The sequence below is a fragment of the Macrobrachium rosenbergii genome, chromosome 56 (assembly GCF_040412425.1).
Source record: "Macrobrachium rosenbergii isolate ZJJX-2024 chromosome 56, ASM4041242v1, whole genome shotgun sequence".
Classification (NCBI taxonomy): domain Eukaryota; kingdom Metazoa; phylum Arthropoda; class Malacostraca; order Decapoda; family Palaemonidae; genus Macrobrachium; species Macrobrachium rosenbergii.
The window spans coordinates 65339078-65361025 of NC_089796.1; the positions used below are offsets into that span (position 1 = coordinate 65339078).

Genomic DNA, 21948 nt, shown 5'->3' on the forward strand with positions numbered 1-21948 from the left:
GAGTCTAAGAATGTGAGCATGGCATAATTTTATATTACCATTTAGAAAATTTCTCTTAACAAAAAGAAATTGGAAAAAAGAAGAATAGTCTTCTCACCTGGTACAGAAACATCAGTCAATTTTGACATCAAAGTCATGAGCAACAAACAGATCTTCAGCTTGTACTCTCTTTAGCTCCTCCTCTTTCCTACTTTCATCTTCCATCTTCCTTTAGCCATTTCTTCTTCCTGTAAAATATTCAATATATATTTGCAATTACACTGTACAAAAATTTTCTCTCTAAACTTCTATAAAATACAAGAGCACCTCTCTTAGTTGCAAGAACTATATTTACAAAACGTTAAGTAAAAATGACAAACTCTTGTAATTTTTATTAATATTAGATCAAATTCAATCAGGAAAACTTCCTTGCTGAAGGTGTGGTGGTAAAAAACCTGATACTATGAGGGAAAATCAACTTCGGAATACTCAAGGCCATATATGGAGGTGTCATAAAGACTCAACATTCAATTATAAGAAAAAAAAAAAAAAATCACAGCAACATCTCATGATAAAAATCGTCTTGTCCACTAAACTGCTTACTAATACAGGAAAAGACTTCACTTCTGAAAGATTCTGCCAATGTTTCTTTCACAGAAAAAAGTGGCCAAAATATTTTCATTCAGTGCTGGTTGCAATTACAGTGTATCAAATTGTACACTTCACTCCTTTCCATTATTAATCCTAGCCTGTGTAAATGTCTTTACCTTTTTCTTCTTGATTCCTCCATTTTATTTTTTTCACGCTCTGCCTCAACGAAAGCATCTCGGATGAAACGATTTCAGGTTCTTGGTTGGTTACCATAGTTGGTCTTGTAAGACGTCTAGTGAAGGGATCATCAATCTTCATCCTTTTTAGCTTCAATCTCTGCCTGAGAAAGCAAAACTGTTTATTAGTAAAGTAAACTTGAAATGATCTCTCAGTTACTGACATACCAACAGAAACATTCCAATCATATGGGTTACAAACAATAACATGAAAATACATTTTTCAATAAGTACAAGACATAAAATTTTTAAAAATGAACACAGATAAACATACTGAAAAATTTTTTTTTTTTTTTAAAGACTGAATTCTTACTAAATTACAGTCATCCCTCTGAGATAGGATTTGATAGTGCTGTAGTAGAACTGGAGAGCAACCTCTAGCCTATGTTAGCCTTCACCCAAAACTTGCACTTTACTTAGCCTACCATATGCAAACAATTCTTTCTTTCTTTAAAATCTTCAGCACAAACCCATATGGACAGGAAATCAGCCTGCAGAGAGATAAGTTATAGGAAAAGCGATAATATGCCAGGGTAACCCAATACACCTGAATTCAGGAAACGTAGCACAAGGCAGGAATGAATTTGCTTCCTTGTTGTGATTGGAAGACAAGTATTCCACAATTTGCATTAGGCAAACTATCCCATATTTTTAGGGCACTTCAACTAATTTTCAATTCCTAATCATCAGACTCCTTTCCTCATTCCATACTATTCTGCAAAACAGTCCCCAGTGTACAAAAGTGTCATTTTCAGTTTGCTTCAAAATCATCTCTACAATGATTCCTCGCAAACTAGTATTTTCCTTCTCCAAAGTTTCTTTATTGTCATTCAACTTCAAACTAATTCATTCATAAGCCGTTCAAAATATCACCCTCACTTCTCACCTCATGACCCTCCACAAATATTCCAGCAGCAATGTCAGCCTAATGTTATTACTCCTCATTTCTTCCCATGACAGGTATCTTCCTCTTCTTTTATTCCACAGGAGTTTAATAAATATTTCTGTAGGTTACCGTGACATACCCTTTTTCAACACAAAAAGGTGTCATAAATTATTCGAGTACAGCATAAGGGAATAAATTAATTAAAACTGTCAAACAATCAGCCTGTCATTATGACAAAAAGTAAAATCTCCCTTTCCACAGAGGCCTCTGGATCAACATGATGTGGAATGCTATTGAACACCCAATGGCCTGTTTTATTACTGAATTTGTCTGGACCACAATAAGGATAAAAGTAATGGGTTGGATATAAACAATTTTTTTTCACAGAAAATATAGTTTATAGAAATTACTTTTGCACCATTGAACTTGTACAGAATGTGAATACTTTACCATAATATTTTCAGCCTTTTCAACATTATTTTTTCTATTTCTTTCATTAATGTCTGATATGGCTGCAATGAGTCTAGTGCGCTTTTATCCAAGCTGTTTGCTTTCTCATGAAGTCAGCTTTTCATTTAGTTTTCTACAGTCTGAAATGGAAGAACATCTGCATTAAAACTCGGCTAACAATTCATTTTCCATTCTAAGAAAAGGAGCCTAAAAAGATATGTAAAGGTAAATTCTATTACACCTTCCAAATACCAACATTAACCGAATTAAGCCTGCGGTTTGCATTTTTGCAACGTGTGCATGCCTGCATGCTTTTCATCATGCAGCATGTATAAACAAATGGGAATTGTCTACAATCTCACCCAGCGTCTGACCAAGGACCGCCATAAACTTGTTAGATGCTGCTGAAGTATTATATCCTTGAACTAATTTTTTCAAGAATTGCCACTAAAATCAATAAATTGCTCCAAACAATTTACTGTATCAGTATACTGTATTTTGAATATTTCTCCTTTAATAGTTTCTCCTGCTTACAGAAGTAATTCATCAGCTCTAGAAAAATAATTAGTCTCATATCTTCTTTCAAAATAAAAGAAAATTGAAATTTTCTTGGCGAAGTGGAGGGCATCCCATCATTGTTGAGAGTTGCATTTTTCGCAATGACAGGAATATATGGCAAAAGATGATTCCGCTTTTGGCAGTATACAACTTTTTCAGTATACAACTTTTCCTATAACTACTTCACATTTTTATACAATTTCTGTTAACAATTACATAGTTCCCATTACAACAGGAGAATAGTGTGAAATTGTTTATGCAAAACTATTTATCATAATATTAAAGGCGTAGGCAGTGATGGTCAATTGTATGGTCAATGCTTCAATATATTAGGGATGATTTCATTTTTTTTTTTTTCTGGAATTATAGGCGGTTCCTGCATGATTATATATGGTGTCCTCATCAGCAGGACATCCTCTTAGAGAAGCACATGATACTCTCCCGCCATGCTCAGGAGGGCGCCATATATAATCACACCAGGACCGCCCATAATTCCAAAATAAAAAGAGGTGAAGTCATCCCTTATATTGAACTAATTGACCACGACTGATCATTGCTACCTATGCCTCCTGGAAGCCCTACATATTGGGAGAGAGAAGCCCAGTCTAAATACTGTACCACACAGGAGACCTTCTTCCTCTCGACGTTGGCACGAAAGGCAACAACCGCCAATGCCCCAGCAGGTGTACCAGTCAGGAGTGTCCATCTACTGGCAGCATTCCTCCTAGAACCACTAACCCCACCCCGGCATTCTCCAATATTTGCACATGGGAAAGGGTACAACCATCAGTGTATGGGAGAAGGCTTCTCTCAGGGATGATAATCCCTAGTGACCAATGAAAATTCAGTGCTGCTCTTGACTGCACGCTGACCCACTATACATACCTCCACCTGCACCCCTTACCTCCAGATTCATTCATCTATCTTGAGGACGACCATCGGGCTAGTTGGAATGTGAATAAAAAAAAAAAAAAGGAACGAATATAGGCAGTCCCTGGGTTACATCGGAGTTCCATTCCTGAAGCACAATGGAAGTCAGAAAATGACAAAAGTCGGAACACCATATTAAAAAATTTTTAAAAATAAAAAAGTGATTAATTCCCTACCTAAAAAATTTATAAAAATGAAAAAAAAAAAGAGAATTCCTTACCTAAACAATTTATAAAAATGTGAGAGAGAGAGAGACTGTCTGCCCAGCACCCTTCCACGTCAATATGACAAGTTAGGCCTATATCCCTCTTCAACTTATCGTACCAGAAAAAGACTGGGAACGCCACAGAATTATGCTAAAATCTGACCAAATTTACTATATTTCCCTAGTTATTGAAATGCAAAAAGTTGTAATTATAGCAAAGGAAAATATGAAAAAATGAATAACAAAATGTCATGTTTGCTCCAAACTATAAAAACAAATGCAACATTGCACATGTTACCTAAGCATAAAAATCTCTCTCTTATCTCACAGCGAGAGAGAGAAACTTATGTTGGCTAAAGGGAAAACAGGTTTTAAGCATTGCCCCTACCTCCTTGAGTGAACCTCTGGTGGCTGCAGCTACCTAAACCAGTTTTCTCACCTGTTTTATAGTACCTACAGTTATACCTTAGAAACTAGTTCGATCTTACTGTATGATGCAAAAAGACTGAAATAGCGTGACTTCAGAACACCTGCTGGCTTCCGGAACTGATTTTTATTGAAAATATTTGAAAGCACTTTGTGAATCGGAAGGACATAAGTCTGGTCGGCGTAACCCAGGGGACTGACTGTACCTTGAAGATTCAAATCCATCTGCTGTAAGTCTATGGGTTTATCACACTGTATTTCAATATGTACACTTGTACAGTAGACAATAAAGCTGCTGTTCCCGATACCATTTCACATATTCCTCTTTACTGAATTACAGACACTAGCCATTTGTTGACCAATATCAACAATGAAAAAAGTCATAAGGAAAATTGGGAAGACTCAATATAAGATTAATTTGCACAATGCAGACATCCTTTTTAACAAGGCATGCTTAAGAGACGGTCTACTTACTACTTATACTGTATACAGCAGATGGACGAAAGCTATAAGCTCTGTACAAATAAATTTTTAATATACTGTAATATACTGTTCTGTAACAGGAATTTCATTGTGGATTTTACCTAACATTTATGTTATATACATACAAGCACTTTTTTATATATAAAGTACATTTATAGTACATTTATTTTTTATATATATATATATATATATATATATATATATATATATATATATATATATACAGGTATTCCCCTACTTACGATGGGGTTAGGTTCCAAAAAACCCATCGTTTGTTGAAAAAAATCGTAACTCGAATATGGCCTAGCCTACACTAGGGTAATCAGTACCATCTATACATATATGGTAGCCTAGCCTACACTACACAGTATACTTTATACATATATGGTATAGTAATTATTAGTGTCAGCTAATTCTGCAGGTTCAATGCAGATTGACATGATAAGTCAGTATAAAGAGAAATTGAATAACAAACAAGGCCTAGCCTGCACTTTCGTATTTCATATACGGATGCGCAAATCCCTGGCATAGTAAATTTCTCACAATGAAATCAGCTGATCCTACCCACGCTTCTCTCTCGTATCTTACATTTTTTTTTATAAAATGTAGGATTACATTATTGGAAACACTCTTTCGTACCCTCTTTTTCTATAAATTTTTTAGTTCCTGTACTGTGCATGCGCAAATCCCTGGCGTAGTAAAATTCTCACAATGACATCAGCTGATCCCACCCACGCAGGCCTGGCAGGCCACACTTCTGTCAGAGACCATGCGTGCGAGGTTGGGTAAACACGTGTGGTTGTTTACATACAGTGACGTCAATAGAGAACAGTTTCCAACATGCTTTCGCAAAGTTTTTACGGTAAAACTAGCGGAAAACGCATTAGTTCATCACATAAGAGACGTCTGGATTTTAGACAGGGCTCTGAATCCCATTTTTCATTATTATATACAGTATATCGATATTTAGAGAATTTTGTTGGCTTTCTCATAAAAAATAATTCATTCGCCTAACTGTTATAGCTTTTGAGCTACGAACGATAATGTTGACAACGGTAACATTTTTTTTCGTTTCGAACAGCTTATAACGTCAAAATGAAACTGTTGCCATTACCAAAACCATTTTTCTTGACTCTAACTTTATTCCTCAACCTTTCCTCTACATTTTTGTATATTTACAAAGTAATTTCTATGAAAAATATCCGAGCTAGGGCTCTTCAAAAAAAAATTTTAGCGATAATTCTCACCGTATGCCGGGCAGCGCGCTCTGTTTCTTACCCTATTTTCTATCAATTTTTCACCAACTGGACTTATTCGTTTTTCATTCTTTTATATGTCGATTTTTAGAGAATTTTGTTGGCTTTTTCATAATAAATAATACATTTGCCTAACTGTTATAGTTTTTGAGCTACGAACAATAATGTTGACAACGTTAACTTTTTTTTCGTTGATCAACTTATAACGTCAAAATGATACTGTTGCCATTACCAAAGCCATTTTTCTTAACTCTCCCTTTATTCTTCAACTTTTCCTCTACATTTTCATATATTTACAAAGTAATTTCTATGAAAAATAACCGAGATAGGGCTCTTCAAAAAGATTTTTTGTAGCGATAATTCTCACCATACGCTGGGCAGAGTGCTCTGTTTCTTACCCTCTTTTCTATCAATTTTTTCACCAACTGGACTTATTCGTTTTTCATTGTTTTATATGTCCATATTTAGAGAATTGTGTTTGCTTTTTCATAAAAAATAATTCATTCGCCTAACTGTTACAGCTTTTGAGCTACGAACGATAATGTTGACAACGGTAACATTTTTTTTCATTTCGATCAACTTATAACGTCAAAATGAAACTTTTTGCCGTTACCAAAGCCATTTTTCTTGACTTTCCCTTTATTCTTCAACTTTTCCTCTACATTTTCGTATATTTACAAAGTAATTTCTATAAAAAATAACCGAGATAGGGCTCTTAAAAAAAAAATTTTTCTAGCGATAATTCTCACCAAAGGCCGGGCAGTGCTCTGTTTCTCACCCTCTTTTCTATCAATTTTTTCACCAACTGGACTTATTCGTTTTCCATTGTTTTATATGTCGATATTTAGGAATTTTGTTAGCTTTCTCAAAAAAAAATAATTCATTCGCCTGACTTTCATAGTTTTGGGTTACTTAACGAAAATATAAAAATAAGTAAAGATTTTTTTTTTTCGTTAAATAACTCACATTTTTTCGTATTTAGAGGGCTGGGACTCTTATTCTGACTATTCCACCATAAAATATAAACATTTAGAAAAAAAGGACAGCAAAATGAATGTTGTTGACATAAAATTTCTATTTTTGCTGAATTTTTGAAGTTATTTTTTCGCACTATCGAGCGGTCCCAGACACATTGGGACTCATGTACCCTCAGTGATGTGATAACTATACAGATAGGAAAGGGTTAAGATCTAAGTGCAAGAAATATGAAGAAATTATAATGTCCAGACATTGTTATTTATGAATCTGGTAAAAAGTGACCATTAGATCTATCTATCTATCTATCTATCTATCTATATCTATCTATCTATCTATCTATATATATATATATATATATATATATATATATATTGACAATAAAACTAAAATGAACTTACTTCATCATCCCCCTTCTGAGATGCCATATCCTTTTCTTTTAATAACAAAGTTTTTGCAACAGCAAAGTTAACTGGGTTGCTCTTAAATCGTAACTTCTCCTCCACCATCTGCAAAAGAAAAATTATATACAGTCAGTTACTCGCAGCAAATCAGTTTTGAACAATTCAAACCATTTCTCATTAACCACAACTAGCAATAAGTCAAAATTAAAGGCTCATTATAACAGAACATTTATAATGAATGACTAAGCTTGAGCCTATATCTATCTACCTACAATATATATATATTTCAAAAACCACAACACACAAAAGAATGTTACTGATGATAAAAGATAAATCATACCTTCTCTATGTCATCATTACTGAACTGGTAATAAAGCAGATCTTGAATGTCCTTTTGCTTCTTGTCAATGCTTTCCATTAATGGCAACTCTGTGCCATGAGCCGCACAGTCTTCAACCCACTTATTGTATTCGGATTCGGAAAAAGGTTTGTTGCTAACAAACTCCAGACGAAACACTCGCTCTTGTGACCCATGTCTGAAACAACAATATCTCCTCTACAACTTCTAGACAAACTATTTTTTAATATTTCCACAGAAAAAAATCTAAATTTCACCTTAAAAAAGCAAAATTAACTTAAGGGGTGATTTACCAGAGAGAGAGAAAGGGAAAGCAGCCAATAATTTAGCCACTGATCCACAATCTCAAGGACAATTTCTGGACTCTGCTGCCTCTCAACTGGTCTGTTTGCATCAGGAACACGAGAAGTATGACTTACTTTTCAAAAGAAGTTATGGTGAGTTTTTCCCATCACTTGGAAATTATTTTCATTATTATATTATCAGGAATAATATATCAGTCAACAGGGTTGACTGTATTTGTCCTTCTTCATTGTCTTGTTGAATTTACAATCCTAGACAATAATCCTTAAAATACATTATCTAAAGTTAGTGCAAATTATGTTGATGATAAAGTAGCAATGGATAGTGTTATTACTAGAAATGTAGTTAATTCAACCAAAAATAAGACTAAAAAAATAAGACTAGCACATGACTCACTTTAAACGCAGACCTTTGTTCGTCTTTGTGTTACCTAGTTGATAAATTTTTGCAGTTTCACACACTTCAGCAATTTCTGCAACCTGAAAGAATTCAGAGGGAGTCATGTCATCCATTTCAAAAGCAATACTAAGAACAGCAATATTGTACAAATCAAATTCCACTAAATTATTTAATCTGGAATTACTTTTTAAGACAATGCTTGATTTAAAACTGAAAAATATAAATTTTCATAATAAAATTCATTACAGTAGAGCCCTGGTCCTCAATGCTAATCCGTTCCAGAAGCGTCGAGATTTGATTTAGTCGAATTCTGAATCAATTTCTCCCATAAGAAATACCTGAAAATGGATTAATCCATTCCTGACCACCAGTCATTCCCTCAACCTTGCCTTTTTATATAAAACATTGCAAAAATTACAATTAAATAAGTTCAGAGTTAAATAACTTACTGTATCAGAAGCACTTTTTACATTTTTAAATGCATACTCTATAAAAAAAAACTGGCCTACGACCAATGCGGCCGTATTACCATTGGTAGACCGAGCGCCATAGGCTAGGCTAGGTAGCCTACAGGCACTACCAGAATGTACTGAAACGGGTACGCACAAAAAATGTTAATAATAATAACATTGAAAAACAAGCCAGTAAAATTAATAATACAGTATTAAAAATAAGCCAAATTACTGTATATCTGTTATCATAAAATTAAGAGAAATTTCCTAAGTTACGTCGGCACTCGGCATCTTGTGGCATGAGCGGATGTAAACAAACCAAAGCGCCACCCTGGTGGCATATCGCTGTATTAATTACATAAACGTTGTTTACGTTCAGTATTTATGGTAAATTTCATAGTCTACCGGAATAGTGTACAAAATCACTGTAAAACATCTTTCAATGAATGTTATGATACCCTAACATATTGGGACCCATGATTGGGGGACAATTCAGTGCAGAAAGCCAAAAAAATGATGATATACCTGTACAAGAGTGTACTTCTCCCAAAAACAGCAGCAGCGTGTGTGGGCTTTAATGCTTTTCAATATGCGTGGGAAGAACGCTTCCAACAACACCAACTAGCGGCGGCCAAAAGAAACTCTTTTTTTTTTTTTCTTTTTACAAACATTATATGATTTATCGGGTTGGATTCCGGTTTGTTGTTCGAGCTCCGACACAAAATTTACTTGACATCTTGTGTCGAAATCCAATTATGTCGAGCTCTGGTACGGTCAAGGACCGCGTTTCTGCTGTACTTGGATACTGAATTGAACTGAATATACAGTTTAGGCCAAAGGCCAAGCGCTGCGATCTATGAGGTCATTCAGCGCTGAAACGGAAACTGACAGTAAAAAGGTTTTAAAAGTGTAACAGGAGGAAAACCTCGCAGTTGCACCATGAATCAATTGTTAAGAGGGGCAGAAAGTAAGTTGGAAGAAAGAGAATATGAATGGAGGTACAGAAAAAGAAATGAAATAGGTTGCAGCTAGGGGCCAAAGGGACGCTGCAAAGATCCTTAAGTAATGCCTACAGTGTACTGCATAAGGTGCACTGATGGCACTAACCCCTCCCCCCCAAAAGGGTATTGGGATACTTACCCACTGTTAAGGATAGCTTGTATCTCCATGTTGATATGCGAGTTGGCATTCAAACAAAAGATCGAGTGGCTACCTGGATGACTGTCTAGTGCACCTGTTCTCCACCAGGTGTGTTTCAAATCTTTTAGTCACTGTCAGAATTCTTCTTGACAGCCACTAAGTTGTGGGGAGGCTAGGTGGTGTCTACTTTAACAGTAGGTAGTATCCACATATGTAGTTTTATTATGAAAATTTATATTATTTGGGATGAATCTTTCTTACTGTTAAGATAGCTGATTCCCACATTGAGAAGATGGTGGGTAGTGCAGCTAGACAAAATCTGCTCATCTTATAGAGCTAAAGGTTTCTTGCATGAAACCCAAAACATTCTTACCTGATCTGGAATCCTTTCTGGATCTCACTACTGCCAGAAGTTGGATTCCAATGAGGGAGCAAGGCTCTCATATGTGTGCAGCGAAGAGCAGCCATGAGGAGAAAACTGCTTCAATTCAGCCAGAATGCAACAGAGGTGGCACGAGGGGTACCCTGTGGCTGGTTCCAAAAGCTCTATAAAACGAGTCACTAAAAATAAATACCTTTTGATATACTGTACAGGTTATTCCTTTATAATATATGTACTTCATGCTCCTCAAAATATTAAAACAGGATTTAAACCAAAAAACCTAACAGATTGCTCTATCTTCGGTTCAGGAAAAGACTTTACCTGCTACTAGTAGCAGACTAAGGGCTTTACTGTTTTCAAACCTGATTCTGCATATTAAGGTAGTGAGCAGCATAAACCAAATTGCACTTCTACTGCCTCACATTAATCACATCCTCATGCAACAATTGTCAAAAATAAGTGGATTTGCAACAGCTCTCACATTATGAATGTTACCTTCAATAAAGGTAAAAGGTATGGAGCTAGTTCTCATGCACTAACTAGCCTAATAAAATACATCACAGAGAACCTCATGTTCTTTGACAAAGATGTTCTACATTTCTAAAACCACAAATAAAGGTTAACTTTGCCTCCTCCAAACTTAACCCTTGACAAAGACATTCCAGGTTTTCTAAAACCACAAACAAAAGGTTAACTCTGTCTCCTCCGGGAATAACCTTTCACAAAGGCATTCTAGGTTTTCTAAAACCACAAACAAAATGCTAACTTTGCCTCTCCCAGGGTTAACCTTTGACAAAAATATTCCAGGTTTTCTAAAACCACAAAACAAAACATTAAACTTTGTCTCCTCCAAGCTTAACCTTTGACAAAGATGTTCTAGGTTTCTAAAACCACAAAACAAAAGGTTAACTACTCTTCCAGGCTTAACCTTTGACAACGGCACTTTAGGTTTTCTAAAACCACAAAACAAAAGGTCAACTTTACGTACTCCATGGTTAACCTTTGGCAAAGACGTTCTAGGCTTTCTAAAATCACAAAAATAAAGGATAACTTTGCCTGTTCCAGGCTTAACCTATTGAAGTACGTTTTAATTGCCCCAACAGGACAGGGAAGTGTTTCCTCTTCTTTCCCACCAAAGAGGTTAAACTAAAATTCTTACAGTTCTCAGAAAAACTTAGCCATAACACCATTCTCAGCTCTAAGGCAAAAAGATAAAATAGCATTCCCTTTACAACAGCCTTACAGAGAGTGCTTTCCATAAATTTAAAAGAATCTGCATATAAAATTTGGACCTGTGTCTAAATTCCAGAGAGATTGATATAGAGTTGTAGGGGCTTCAATCTCAACTGATCTCAACACCTTAAGGTGCTGATCATGGACCACTAACTTTGAAAGTAGACAGCAAAAAACTCTTACTATATCTAAGAAACCAGAGAAAATTTTGATGTCTACTGGGGTACAGGTGCTGAAAATTCCTCAAGAACAGCATCCTGAGCAATACACAAACCACGGCTTCTGATACAAGGCCATGGTTGTTTTCCACATGATTAAGGATAAAACCCATGATAACTTTGAAAATCTTATTGGGAGATGGTTGAGCATTTCCATGTGGTTAAGTGTACAATGCAGAAGTTAGTGGCAGTGCATGGAATTCGGTAGTCTGAGTCGAATAAGAGAGACATCTACTAAGAGAGCTAGAAGGTCCAAAAATCAATTGCTCTGAGGCTAATAGGCCTCTACAGATGTCACTGAACAATTCTTGTACTTGAAATTTGCTCAATAATTTCCTTAGAGCAGATAAAGAGGGAAGGTTTGTGAGCATGAATTAGGCCAAACTTTAAAGAAAGACATCCACTGCTCAAGCCTGAGGGCCCTCAAAAGACTAGTAATCAAATGATTGTTCCTGTTCATCTGCATGCTAATACGTCCACATTTGAGGCTCCTCTAATCCTGCAGCAAAAACAGTGTCTTTCTGCAGAATGAACTATCACACAAATATCGTGTTATTCATTTCACTCAAAGAAGCAATCTTTCTGCTATGACTTAGTTTCTAACCAGGGATAAACCTACTAGGAACCTTCAATGGTCTTTCCACCACCCTAACGTCTTGTATGCTTTACCAGGTGTAGTGTTGACCATTCTATGGTGTATTGTAAGTCAGTGTAACGACACTTGTCAAAATTCTTTGTTTTGTGTTACAAGACAGAGGGAAAATTCAAAACGGATGTAGGTTTAAAAATAAAATAGTCAACTCTTAGTTTCAGCATCCCTCCTACAGAACCTGGCAACAATGAAGGTCCTGGATTATTCTGACAAATTCTCCAGTGAGGCCATGTTTCCTACAATGAAAGCTCTTACCACATAAACTTCCTTAAGGGATAAATTCTTCAAGAAGCAAGTGCCTATTGTTCTCTGACAGATAAGCCTTTGGAATACTGTCAAAAGAGTTGGCCATCTCGAACCAGTTGACTCAGTTGAAAAGAATTCTTGCTCCTAAAAGTCAGCACCATCTACATTCAAGGCCTATTATCTTCAAAACATGTTTGCTCAGGCTGTTGAGGCTACGTATAATGAGGACAAAGAGCTCAGAACTTTTTGGAAGTAATTAGAACTAATGGCAGAAGATTTAATTGAGCTTGCAGATGAGGAAGAAGAAAATGAAGAAGAGCCAGAGCAAAAGTTACGACAAGGACAATGGCAGAGACATTTGACTCAATTGAACATGGTATGAAACTGTTCGGTAAAATGGATGTGAATCTGGAACGATTTGCTAAACTAAAGTTGCGAGAGGACTTCAAGACGTTCTTGCATGTTACAGAGTCTTTTACAAAGAACAAAAAAAATATACTGTGCAAGCTACAATGGATGCCTTCCTTAAGAAAATGACTCCAGTGCCTTCTCCTTCCACCACATTTGAGCCTCAACCCTCTACATCTTATGAACTAACGGCCGAAGTAATAACAGCTGAAGAGGAGAGAATTGATGAACCTGCTGCTTATCATCACCATCCTTGGGGAGTACAGTACATGTCCATTTCTTGTTTGTGTTATGCAATTTCTCTGTTTGTATTACCATAAGTCAATCTGCACTGAACCTCCAGAATTAGCTGATATTAATAATTACAGACCAGTTAAAAATAAAAAGAATTAACAGTAAAATACAGTACCAGACATGTATAGTTTATATTGTGCAGTGTAGGCTAGGCTACCGTACATGTATAGATTATACAGGCAGTCGCCAGTTATTGGCGGGCTCGGTTACTGGTGATCCAGTTTTACAGCGCTTGTCTAGTGATGACGATAACTGGATTTTCGGCACCGATATGCGCCGATCTCCAGTTATCGGTGCTAATTCCCCGTAATCGGTGCTGATCCCCAATTGTCGGCAGCACTGATCCCCTTCAGTGCCGATAACCAGGGATTGGTGCTATCACTGCCGATTTTCAGTTATCGGCAATTTTCGGTTATCGTCACGCTGTTGGGAACGGAACCCCTGCCTATAACTGGGGACTGCCTGTATTGTATAGTGTAGGCTCAAGCTGACTCCGACTTACGATATTTACAAGTAACGATGGGTCCATTGTAACGCTTCCCCATTGTAACTTGGGGACTACCTGTATCTAGCTTGGAAACAACAGAAGATACTGTAACCATGGTAGGTTTGGAAATAGAAACATTAAGTGAGGCATAAGTAAGAGATTTTCCGACAGCCAAAGAAAAACTATATAAAGAACGAACACGTGCATTTCCACGGAGAAAGAGGAATAGGCTAGCAGACAAGGATTTAGAATGAGGAAAAGATGAAGAGATTGGTTACCAATCGACTGAGTCGACATAACATCACAATAAGTACAACTCACTGCAGGCACATTATAATTATAACACTGTCTATACCTATATAATTTGTCCTATTGGTGCTAACAACCTTATGCTAGGTACCAATGATGGTAGAAGTCACATACGTAGTGATGATTAACGTTTACCAAAACAATCTTTCGCTACCGCATTATACGAGACTCAAGAGCTTGAAAAACGGAGAGGCAGGTGACGGAGGGCAAAGAACAACATTGCCCCAAGAACCAACCCAATTCCCTGACAATGGACTCTTCCAACTGTCACAGACAGCTCTAGGCTCAGGCTACAAACTGGCGAGGGCACTGACACCTTACCTCTTATAGGGAACGCAAAAATGGTCGCGCACTGGGGGGACCCAGAATGGTTCCCTAGCCAATTCAGACAAACCTTGTACTGACCAAAATGGTATTTTCATGATAAAATTAAGTTTCATATATACTTACCAAGAAATGATATAGCAATGCTTTTTCACTCACGCAGCAGCTTAAATTTAAAAAATCACGGTAGTGCTTCTATTGTTTTTGTGTAGTGACTACCCAACCCAATATTGGGGAATAATAGGAACAACAAAACAGAAAAAGTCACTTCTTTTGCACTCTCATGTCCATGAGAGGGGAGGAGGGAGGGCTCCGATCTATAATTACTTGGTAAGTATATATGAAGCTCAATTTTATCATGAAAATACCATTTTCATATAAGTAACTTAACAAGTAATTACTGTATATAGCTGAATCCCACACTGATAGGAGGTGGGATCCATGGACATATTCTACTCAAAAAAATTCAGTCATGTTGTTTCCTTACCTGGTAAGAGAACTACTGCAGGTGATTACTACCTCTGGTCAGTGCTCATCTTGACCTCTAGTGACATACCAGAACAGCTGCAAGCCATCTCTACTTTTAAGTGGGGGCTTTGGAGTAAAGGACAACTCCGAATGCTCGCAAAGCATAAGAACAATTGCCCTTACCCTGGGTGCAGTACCAAAAAATAAAAACCAGACAATCCTGTCACCTACACTGCAATAAAGTTAAAAACCATCACCCAACCACTAAAGACTGGTGGGGACTCCAAGTACAAAGTACCCCCCACCTGCTCCCCAATGACTCGACACCCTACTTCAAGGCAAAGAGATCAAGAACAAAAAGGAATGCTTCTTACGCTTCCTCCCCCAACACCATGCCAGAGCCAAGGTACAGGCAGTCCCCGGTTTACAGCGATCCAGTTTTACAGCTCTTGATTAACGTGAGAACAGCGTTTAGGTGCAGTCCACGTTTATAGCGTGAGCAATATCTAATTACTGACGATGCTATAGGCGTCATTGGCAAATTGACGCTTTGGCGTGATGACTAAAAATCGCTGAAAAAGTGTCGAAAATCGCCGATTTTCGGTTATCATCACACCCTCAGAACGGAACCCTGCCGATAACCAGGGCCTGCCTGTACAACAATTATAAAAAACTGACTGAAGGGCTGCTGTAAGTGATATATTGTGCCTGAAAACATACAAGGTGGCGACCGCTATAACCTCATGAGCTCTCACCTTAAAGGCAAGCAGGATGTCCTCCTGGATTTGTGAGTGAGACTCTGTAATAAGATCCCTAAGAAAAAATGACAGTGTGTATTTTTAGATAAGGGATGAGAGGGACTTCCGACAGAGCACCAGAGATTACTGGAAGGGCCTCTGATTCTACTGGTTCTGTCTAGGTAATACCAAAGGGCCCTAACTGGGCAGAGGACCCTTTCCTCTTCTTCTGGACCAAAGATGTCTGTAAGATTCTTAATGGTGAACGAGCGCAGCCAAGGATCGGATGGTGTCTCATTCTTTTGCCAAGAAACTTAACATAATAGTACAGACTACGTCTCCCTGGGCGACACCAATTCGCTTGTCCATAGCTTGTAGTTCACTCACTCGTTTGGCAGAAGCCAAGGCTACAAGGAAGAGGGTTTTCTTGATTAAGTTCTTAAGGGACATGGAATGGAGAGGCTCAAAAGCAGGGCCCGTTAACTACTTTAGAACTACAGTAAGTATGTCCAAATTCCAAGATACGGAGTCAACTCCTGACTGCTTGGAAGTTGCAAAAGACTTAAGGAGGTCGCCAAGATCTTGGTTAGAGGAAAGATCTAGACCCCTGTATTTAAAACTGAACCCAGCATTGCTTTGTACCCCTTGATGGTGGAGGAAGAGAGCCTCTCAGCGGTCCTCAGGTATAGGAGGAAGTCCGCTATCTGAGATATAGAGGTTTTAGCAGATAAGGTGTTAAGACTGCTACACCATCGTTGGAAGACTGCCCACTGGTGAAGAAGCTAGCCTTGAAAATCCCTTCGCTCTGATGAGTCTCCAGACAGTCTGAAGCCTGTCAGAGCTAGAGGGGATAGTCCTTGATGGAATCTCCAAAGGTGGGGCTGTCTGAGTAGACATGGATCTTGCAGGATCAGTCTCGTTAAGTCTACTGAGAGCCTCAGGAAGTCTGGGAGCCACTCCTTGAGAAGTCAAAACGGAGCTACCAGGGTCATCGTTATGGTGTGGTGGTACTGAAACTTGAGGACTTCCCTCACCATGTTGAACAAAGGAAAGGTGTTAAGGTCCAGATTCGACCAATTTACAAGCATGGCATCTGTTGCCCATGCCCAAGGGTCCAGGACCAGCGAACAAAAAGGTGAAAGGCGATGATTTTTTGATGTGGGAAACAGGTCCACTGTTGGTCTTCCCCACAGCTTCCATATGTTGTTACAGACCATGGAGTTCAAGGTCCACTCTGTCAGAAGGATTTGTCCATGACTCAGCTCGTCTGCCAAGACGTTCATCTTCCCCTGGATGAAACAGGTGATTAGCCTCACCCAATTCTGGTCTGCCCAAATGAGAAGTTCCTTCGTGGCTTCACAAAGGGAGAAGGAATGGGTCCCACCTTGTTTCCTTACATGGGAAAGCGCCGTGGTGTTGTCTGTGACCTTTTCCGCAAAGGACAATAGACCTAGATGAATGGCTGTCAATTCCTTTACACTGATGTGCATTCTCTGTTCCGGAGACAACATCCCAGAAGCTTCGAAGTTCCCCAGAATGGCTCCCCAGCCTAGATCTGAGGCATCTGCAAAGGAGTCTAGGTCAGGGCTCGCCTATCTTTCTTCAGATTTCCACCATCGCAGGCCCGATTTTATTTCTGTTGTTATGGGGAACATCACAGAGTCCGGTTGCATCTTTCTGTCCCAACTTGCTCTCAGGAAGAACAGAAGGGCTCTCATATGCAGTCTTACTACATTCACAAACTGTTCAATGGGAGAGAGTCCCCAACAGACTCATCCATCGATTTGCTGAACAAGATGGGAGCGAGAGAAAGCTGTGTACTGTCTGTAAGCAGGACTCAACTCTCTTGGGGTACAGAAAAACCTGAAATCTCCGAGTTTATCCTCATCCCTAAATAGAGAATCTCATGAGTCGGAGACATCTGCGACTTCCCTAAGTTTATCAAAATGCTTGACTCTTGAGCAAGGAGAAGGGTTCTCTGAAGGTCCTTTGTGCACTGTTCCTGTGATGGTGATCAGAGAAATCAGTCGTCCAGGTACAGTCATATGTTGATGCCTAGAAGGTGCAGCCACTTCGCAAGAGGGGCTAGTACTTGCGTGAATACTTGAGGAGCTGTAGAGAGGCCAAAACATAGGGCTCGAAATTGAAAGAGACTGTCTTCGAAGACAAATCTCAGATACTTCCTAGAGACTGGATGAACAAGGATATGGAAACACGTGTCCTGCATATCTAGGGTGATCATCCAATAGCCCTGCTGAATGGATGACACCTACTGACTTGTCTCCATTTTAAACTTCGTCTTCCGGACAAAGAAGTTCAGAGTGCTGATGTCAGGACAGGTCTCCAACCCCAAGATGACTTGGGGACTACGAAAAGGGAGTTGTAAAAGCCTTTCGTTGAACAGTCTTCTACCTCCTCTATGGCTCTCTTCCTTAGGAGGTATGACACTTCCTCTGAAAGAGCCGCATACCTCTCGGAGCTTTTTGAGTAGGCTGTCAATGAGATCAGCGTGGGCACTAGTGGAGGGTACTCCTTTAATGGTATCGAGTAGCCCTCCTTCAGGATCTTGACTGCCCAAGGCTTCGCCCTTCTGACACTCCATCTCTCCCAGAAAAGAAGGAATCTGGCTTTCACTGGCACACAAAGGACTGATGGATCATTTCTTGGAAGATGGTCTGGACAAAGTCCTCTTGATAGACCTTGCTGTGAATCATATCTTGGAGTGAGTTTTGGGAAGGGAAACTCTATCTGCTTCCACGAAAGGGCCGCTCTTGCAGTGGAGAGACGGATTTAGTAAAGATAGACGAAAGCTCTTTGGGGCACTTCGATGACTGAGCCAATAGGTCCTGAGTTGACTTTTTCTGTAAGTCAGTCGCTATTTCCTTCAGTGGACTGGGGAAACAGATACTGCTGATCTAAAGGTGAATACAGTACAGTAAAGCTGACTTTTGAATAGAGGTCACTCCCTTAGTGGTGAAAGAGCACCACAACTCCCTCTTCTTCAGCACTCCTAGAGAGAAAAGGGCTGCAAGTTCCAAGGAGCCATCTCTTATGGCTTACCTGTGTACAATAGTACGCCCAGCCAGTCTGCAGAAAAGTCCGCCACCAAATCATTACAGTCCTCGATTTTCCCAGGAAGGGCCCTGACTGTCCAATCGAGGAAACTGAAGACTTCAAATACCTTGAAGATACTCTTCACCAGGTGGTCTAACTCCAAGGAAGTGAACATTACTTAAGCTGACAAGAAGACAGAGCGGCAGGCGGAGCCAATCAGACCTGAAAAGTCACCCTGGAATGAGGTAGCACCTACCAAGGATGAAGCTTCTCCTGTCGCCTAAGACAGGTATCCTGGCTGTCCATCTTCTCCTGTCGCCTAAGACAGGTATCTCCTGGCTGTCCATCTTGACGGTGGGAAGGCAAAAGTGCTTTTTTACCTTGCTCTCTTTTTACTAAGAGCATATCTTCCACTTCCTTAGGTGCTTTCCTTGAAGAGGAAGAAAGGACCATCTTGGGAAGACAAATGCTGGCATCTGTAAGGCTCCTCATAAGGAAAGTAGAGGCGGGCAAAACTGGAGTGGCTGGCTGAAAATGCGACAAAAGTCACTAAGAAGTACCTCAATAGAGAAGTGTATGCTGATGGAGCTGGATCTTGTGCTAAATCTTCCTCAACACAAGAGACTGGGGACAGGGATAAATCCTTGGTAGGCTTATTCCCAGCTGGAGCCTTTTGAAGTAAACTCAGGCCATCAGCTCTTCACTTTACACCTCCAGTTCCTCGTTGAACAGCTCGATACATCGTTCTCAGCTAGCACACTGCTGGGCCTGCCATTGAATCTCGACCGTTAATGAAGAATTAGAGAATTTATTTCTGTGATAAAAATTCATTTTCTCGGTATAATGGTTTGGATTACAATAAGCCGATAGCTTTTGTTAGGCGAGCCGGTGAGCTATGACTGTCACCGATGGGCGGAGTTCAATTCCTAGGCGGCTGATGAAGAGTTAGAGGAATTTACTTCTGGTGATAGAACTTTACTCGGCTACAATGTGGTTGATTCCACAATGAACTGTAAGTCCCGTTGCTAAGTAACCAATTGGTTCTTAGCCACGAAAATAAGAATCTAGTCCTTTGGGCCAGCCCTAGGAGAGCTGTTAATCAGCTCAGTGGTCTGCAAAACTAGGTATACTTTTTTTTTTTTTAATGCGAACTAATTGGTTCTTAGCCACGTAGAATAAGTGTAATTCTTCAGGCCAGCCTAGAAGAGCTGTTAATCAGTTAAGTGGCCTGGTTAAACTAAGGTATACTTATTTTGAAATGCACCAAAAATGGATCCACTACAGGTGCAGGAGAACTTGAAGAATGTAAAGAGGTAGACAGGTGCTTGACAGGTGGTGCCAAACTCTTAGTAATTTGCGCTGGCGCGCGGAGGCTGACAGTGGGCGCTTCGGAGCTGGTGCTGGGCGCTTGGTGACTGGAACTGGTGATAACTGCTCAGGAGGAAACACTGGGCGCTTGTGTGGACATTTAGACAAAGAAGAGGAGCATTTCTTGACTGAGAGGCTCTTGGGCACCAAATACTGGTGGTCTGAAAAAGGAACGCTCCGGAGAAAGGTATCCTGGGCTACGCTGGGTACTGCAAGACGGTTGAGGGCTGAGAGGAAGATCTCTAGCATGTTTACACGGGATAGGAGAAGTCTCGTTGCCGTAACGTCTCTTTAGGGGACAGGACTCACCAGGAAACTGCCAAAGACGCCTCTTGTCGAGGCTGGACAACTCCGAGTCTGAAGACAACTGATGAACAGTGAGGGAGATGCCCCTCCAACTGCTGTCTGACACTGAGTTTGCGACGGGTTCTACTGAGGGAGCAAATGCCTGTGGGTAAACCCCACCGACCTCCTTTGGACCTCCGGTATATCTTCTCCCAGGTTTAGGGGAGTGTGACAGGGACCTTTGTCTGGGAGAGTCAGTGGGACAGACAACCACCTACTCCACTGGCACTGGCACTACAACTATGCACTTGTGCATCAGTAGTCGGGCCAGAGGTCACCAGCGTGCTCCTCTCGTGGTAAGGCTGCCGAGAAGAGGAACACAGGGACTGCAACAAGGACTCATCAGTCATTCAGAAGACATCCAGGGCTCCAGAAGACTAGAGTCCTTCCTCGCTTGGATCCGCAAAGACCAGATAAGGTCAATGTGCCACAGCCTCTGTGTGCTTCTGAGAACTTAGTTAAGTACAGATCAATACAGGCAGTCTCGGCCATCATGGCCTGAAGTATCGCAATCTGATTTACAGGGATTGTCTACCAACAAAATCGCAATTGTCTGCTTATCCATACTTTGGCACCTGTATTACAAGTGATATTACCACAGAGGCGCCGATTTTGATTTTAGGTTATCACATATCAGCTGTGAATGTGAACTCTGCTTCATAACTGCATTCCTTTATTGACGGAGGCTGAAAGATGTTTGACTTTAGGTACAGAAAGGGTATCTCAAAATGGGCCATAGATTTTCCAAGAAGAGGGTAGAGACTCATAACCTCATTTCAAAAGGCCCACTTAGTCTGGTAGAAGTGGGATAGAAGAATGACATCTCTTCAAACTACATTATCGTTGTCTCGCTCATTGTGTTAGGCCCTAGAACTCTACAATAGGCAAAAATCTGGGCAAAGTAGTGAATTTATATTTATTTTATTATTTACTGTTTATATTTTAAGGCTTTATAAACCTCCCTATACTCATGAACCTTCCACACTGTTATTAACCTTCTCACACTGCTATAACACATCCTGGCACTTAAACACTTCTATATGGCTTGAATATACATGTAATAGTTCACGGAACAAAAGCATCAACAGTGATAAAATTCTCTTGTGTATGTAGTACATGTTACAATGATTTACTAATTTTCATATTAATATTAATATTAATATAAATACATTAATATGTTATTTCACTTACAGAATCCGGAGCGGCTACAGTTTACCGGGGCAACCCTATCTTCAACCAATTTTCTAGTCAGAACCTACCTCTAGCTGGCGGTATGCTCTGAAAGGAAAATTGGCGGAGGGACACACAACAAAAATGGCGACAAGACAAAAACTAATATTTATCACAAAATTTTAGCGATCATTTTTTACACATTTCTGATTTCAGTTTTGG

At 39.4% G+C, this 21948-nt stretch overlaps 1 protein-coding gene across 3 annotated transcripts in view; it reads right to left on the bottom strand.

Moving 5' to 3' along the window:
- Nucleotides 1-747: 747 nt before the first annotated feature.
- Rtf1 (RNA polymerase-associated protein Rtf1) overlaps nucleotides 748-21948 on the bottom strand; it is a 68944-nt gene continuing 47743 nt past the window's right edge. For 2 of the 3 annotated variants that reach the window (XM_067099920.1, XM_067099919.1), the window contains 3 exons: nucleotides 8437-8519; nucleotides 7720-7915; nucleotides 7336-7484 (listed from right to left, as the gene is read on the bottom strand). In XM_067099920.1, the coding sequence (XP_066956021.1) occupies nucleotides 7362-7484; nucleotides 7720-7915; nucleotides 8437-8519 (402 nt within the window). In that variant the 3' untranslated portion in view covers nucleotides 7336-7361. Of the gene's footprint in view, nucleotides 911-2142; nucleotides 2283-7335; nucleotides 7485-7719; nucleotides 7916-8436; nucleotides 8520-21948 lie in introns of those variants that run through there. The other variant, XR_010852335.1, reaches the window with a different exon arrangement.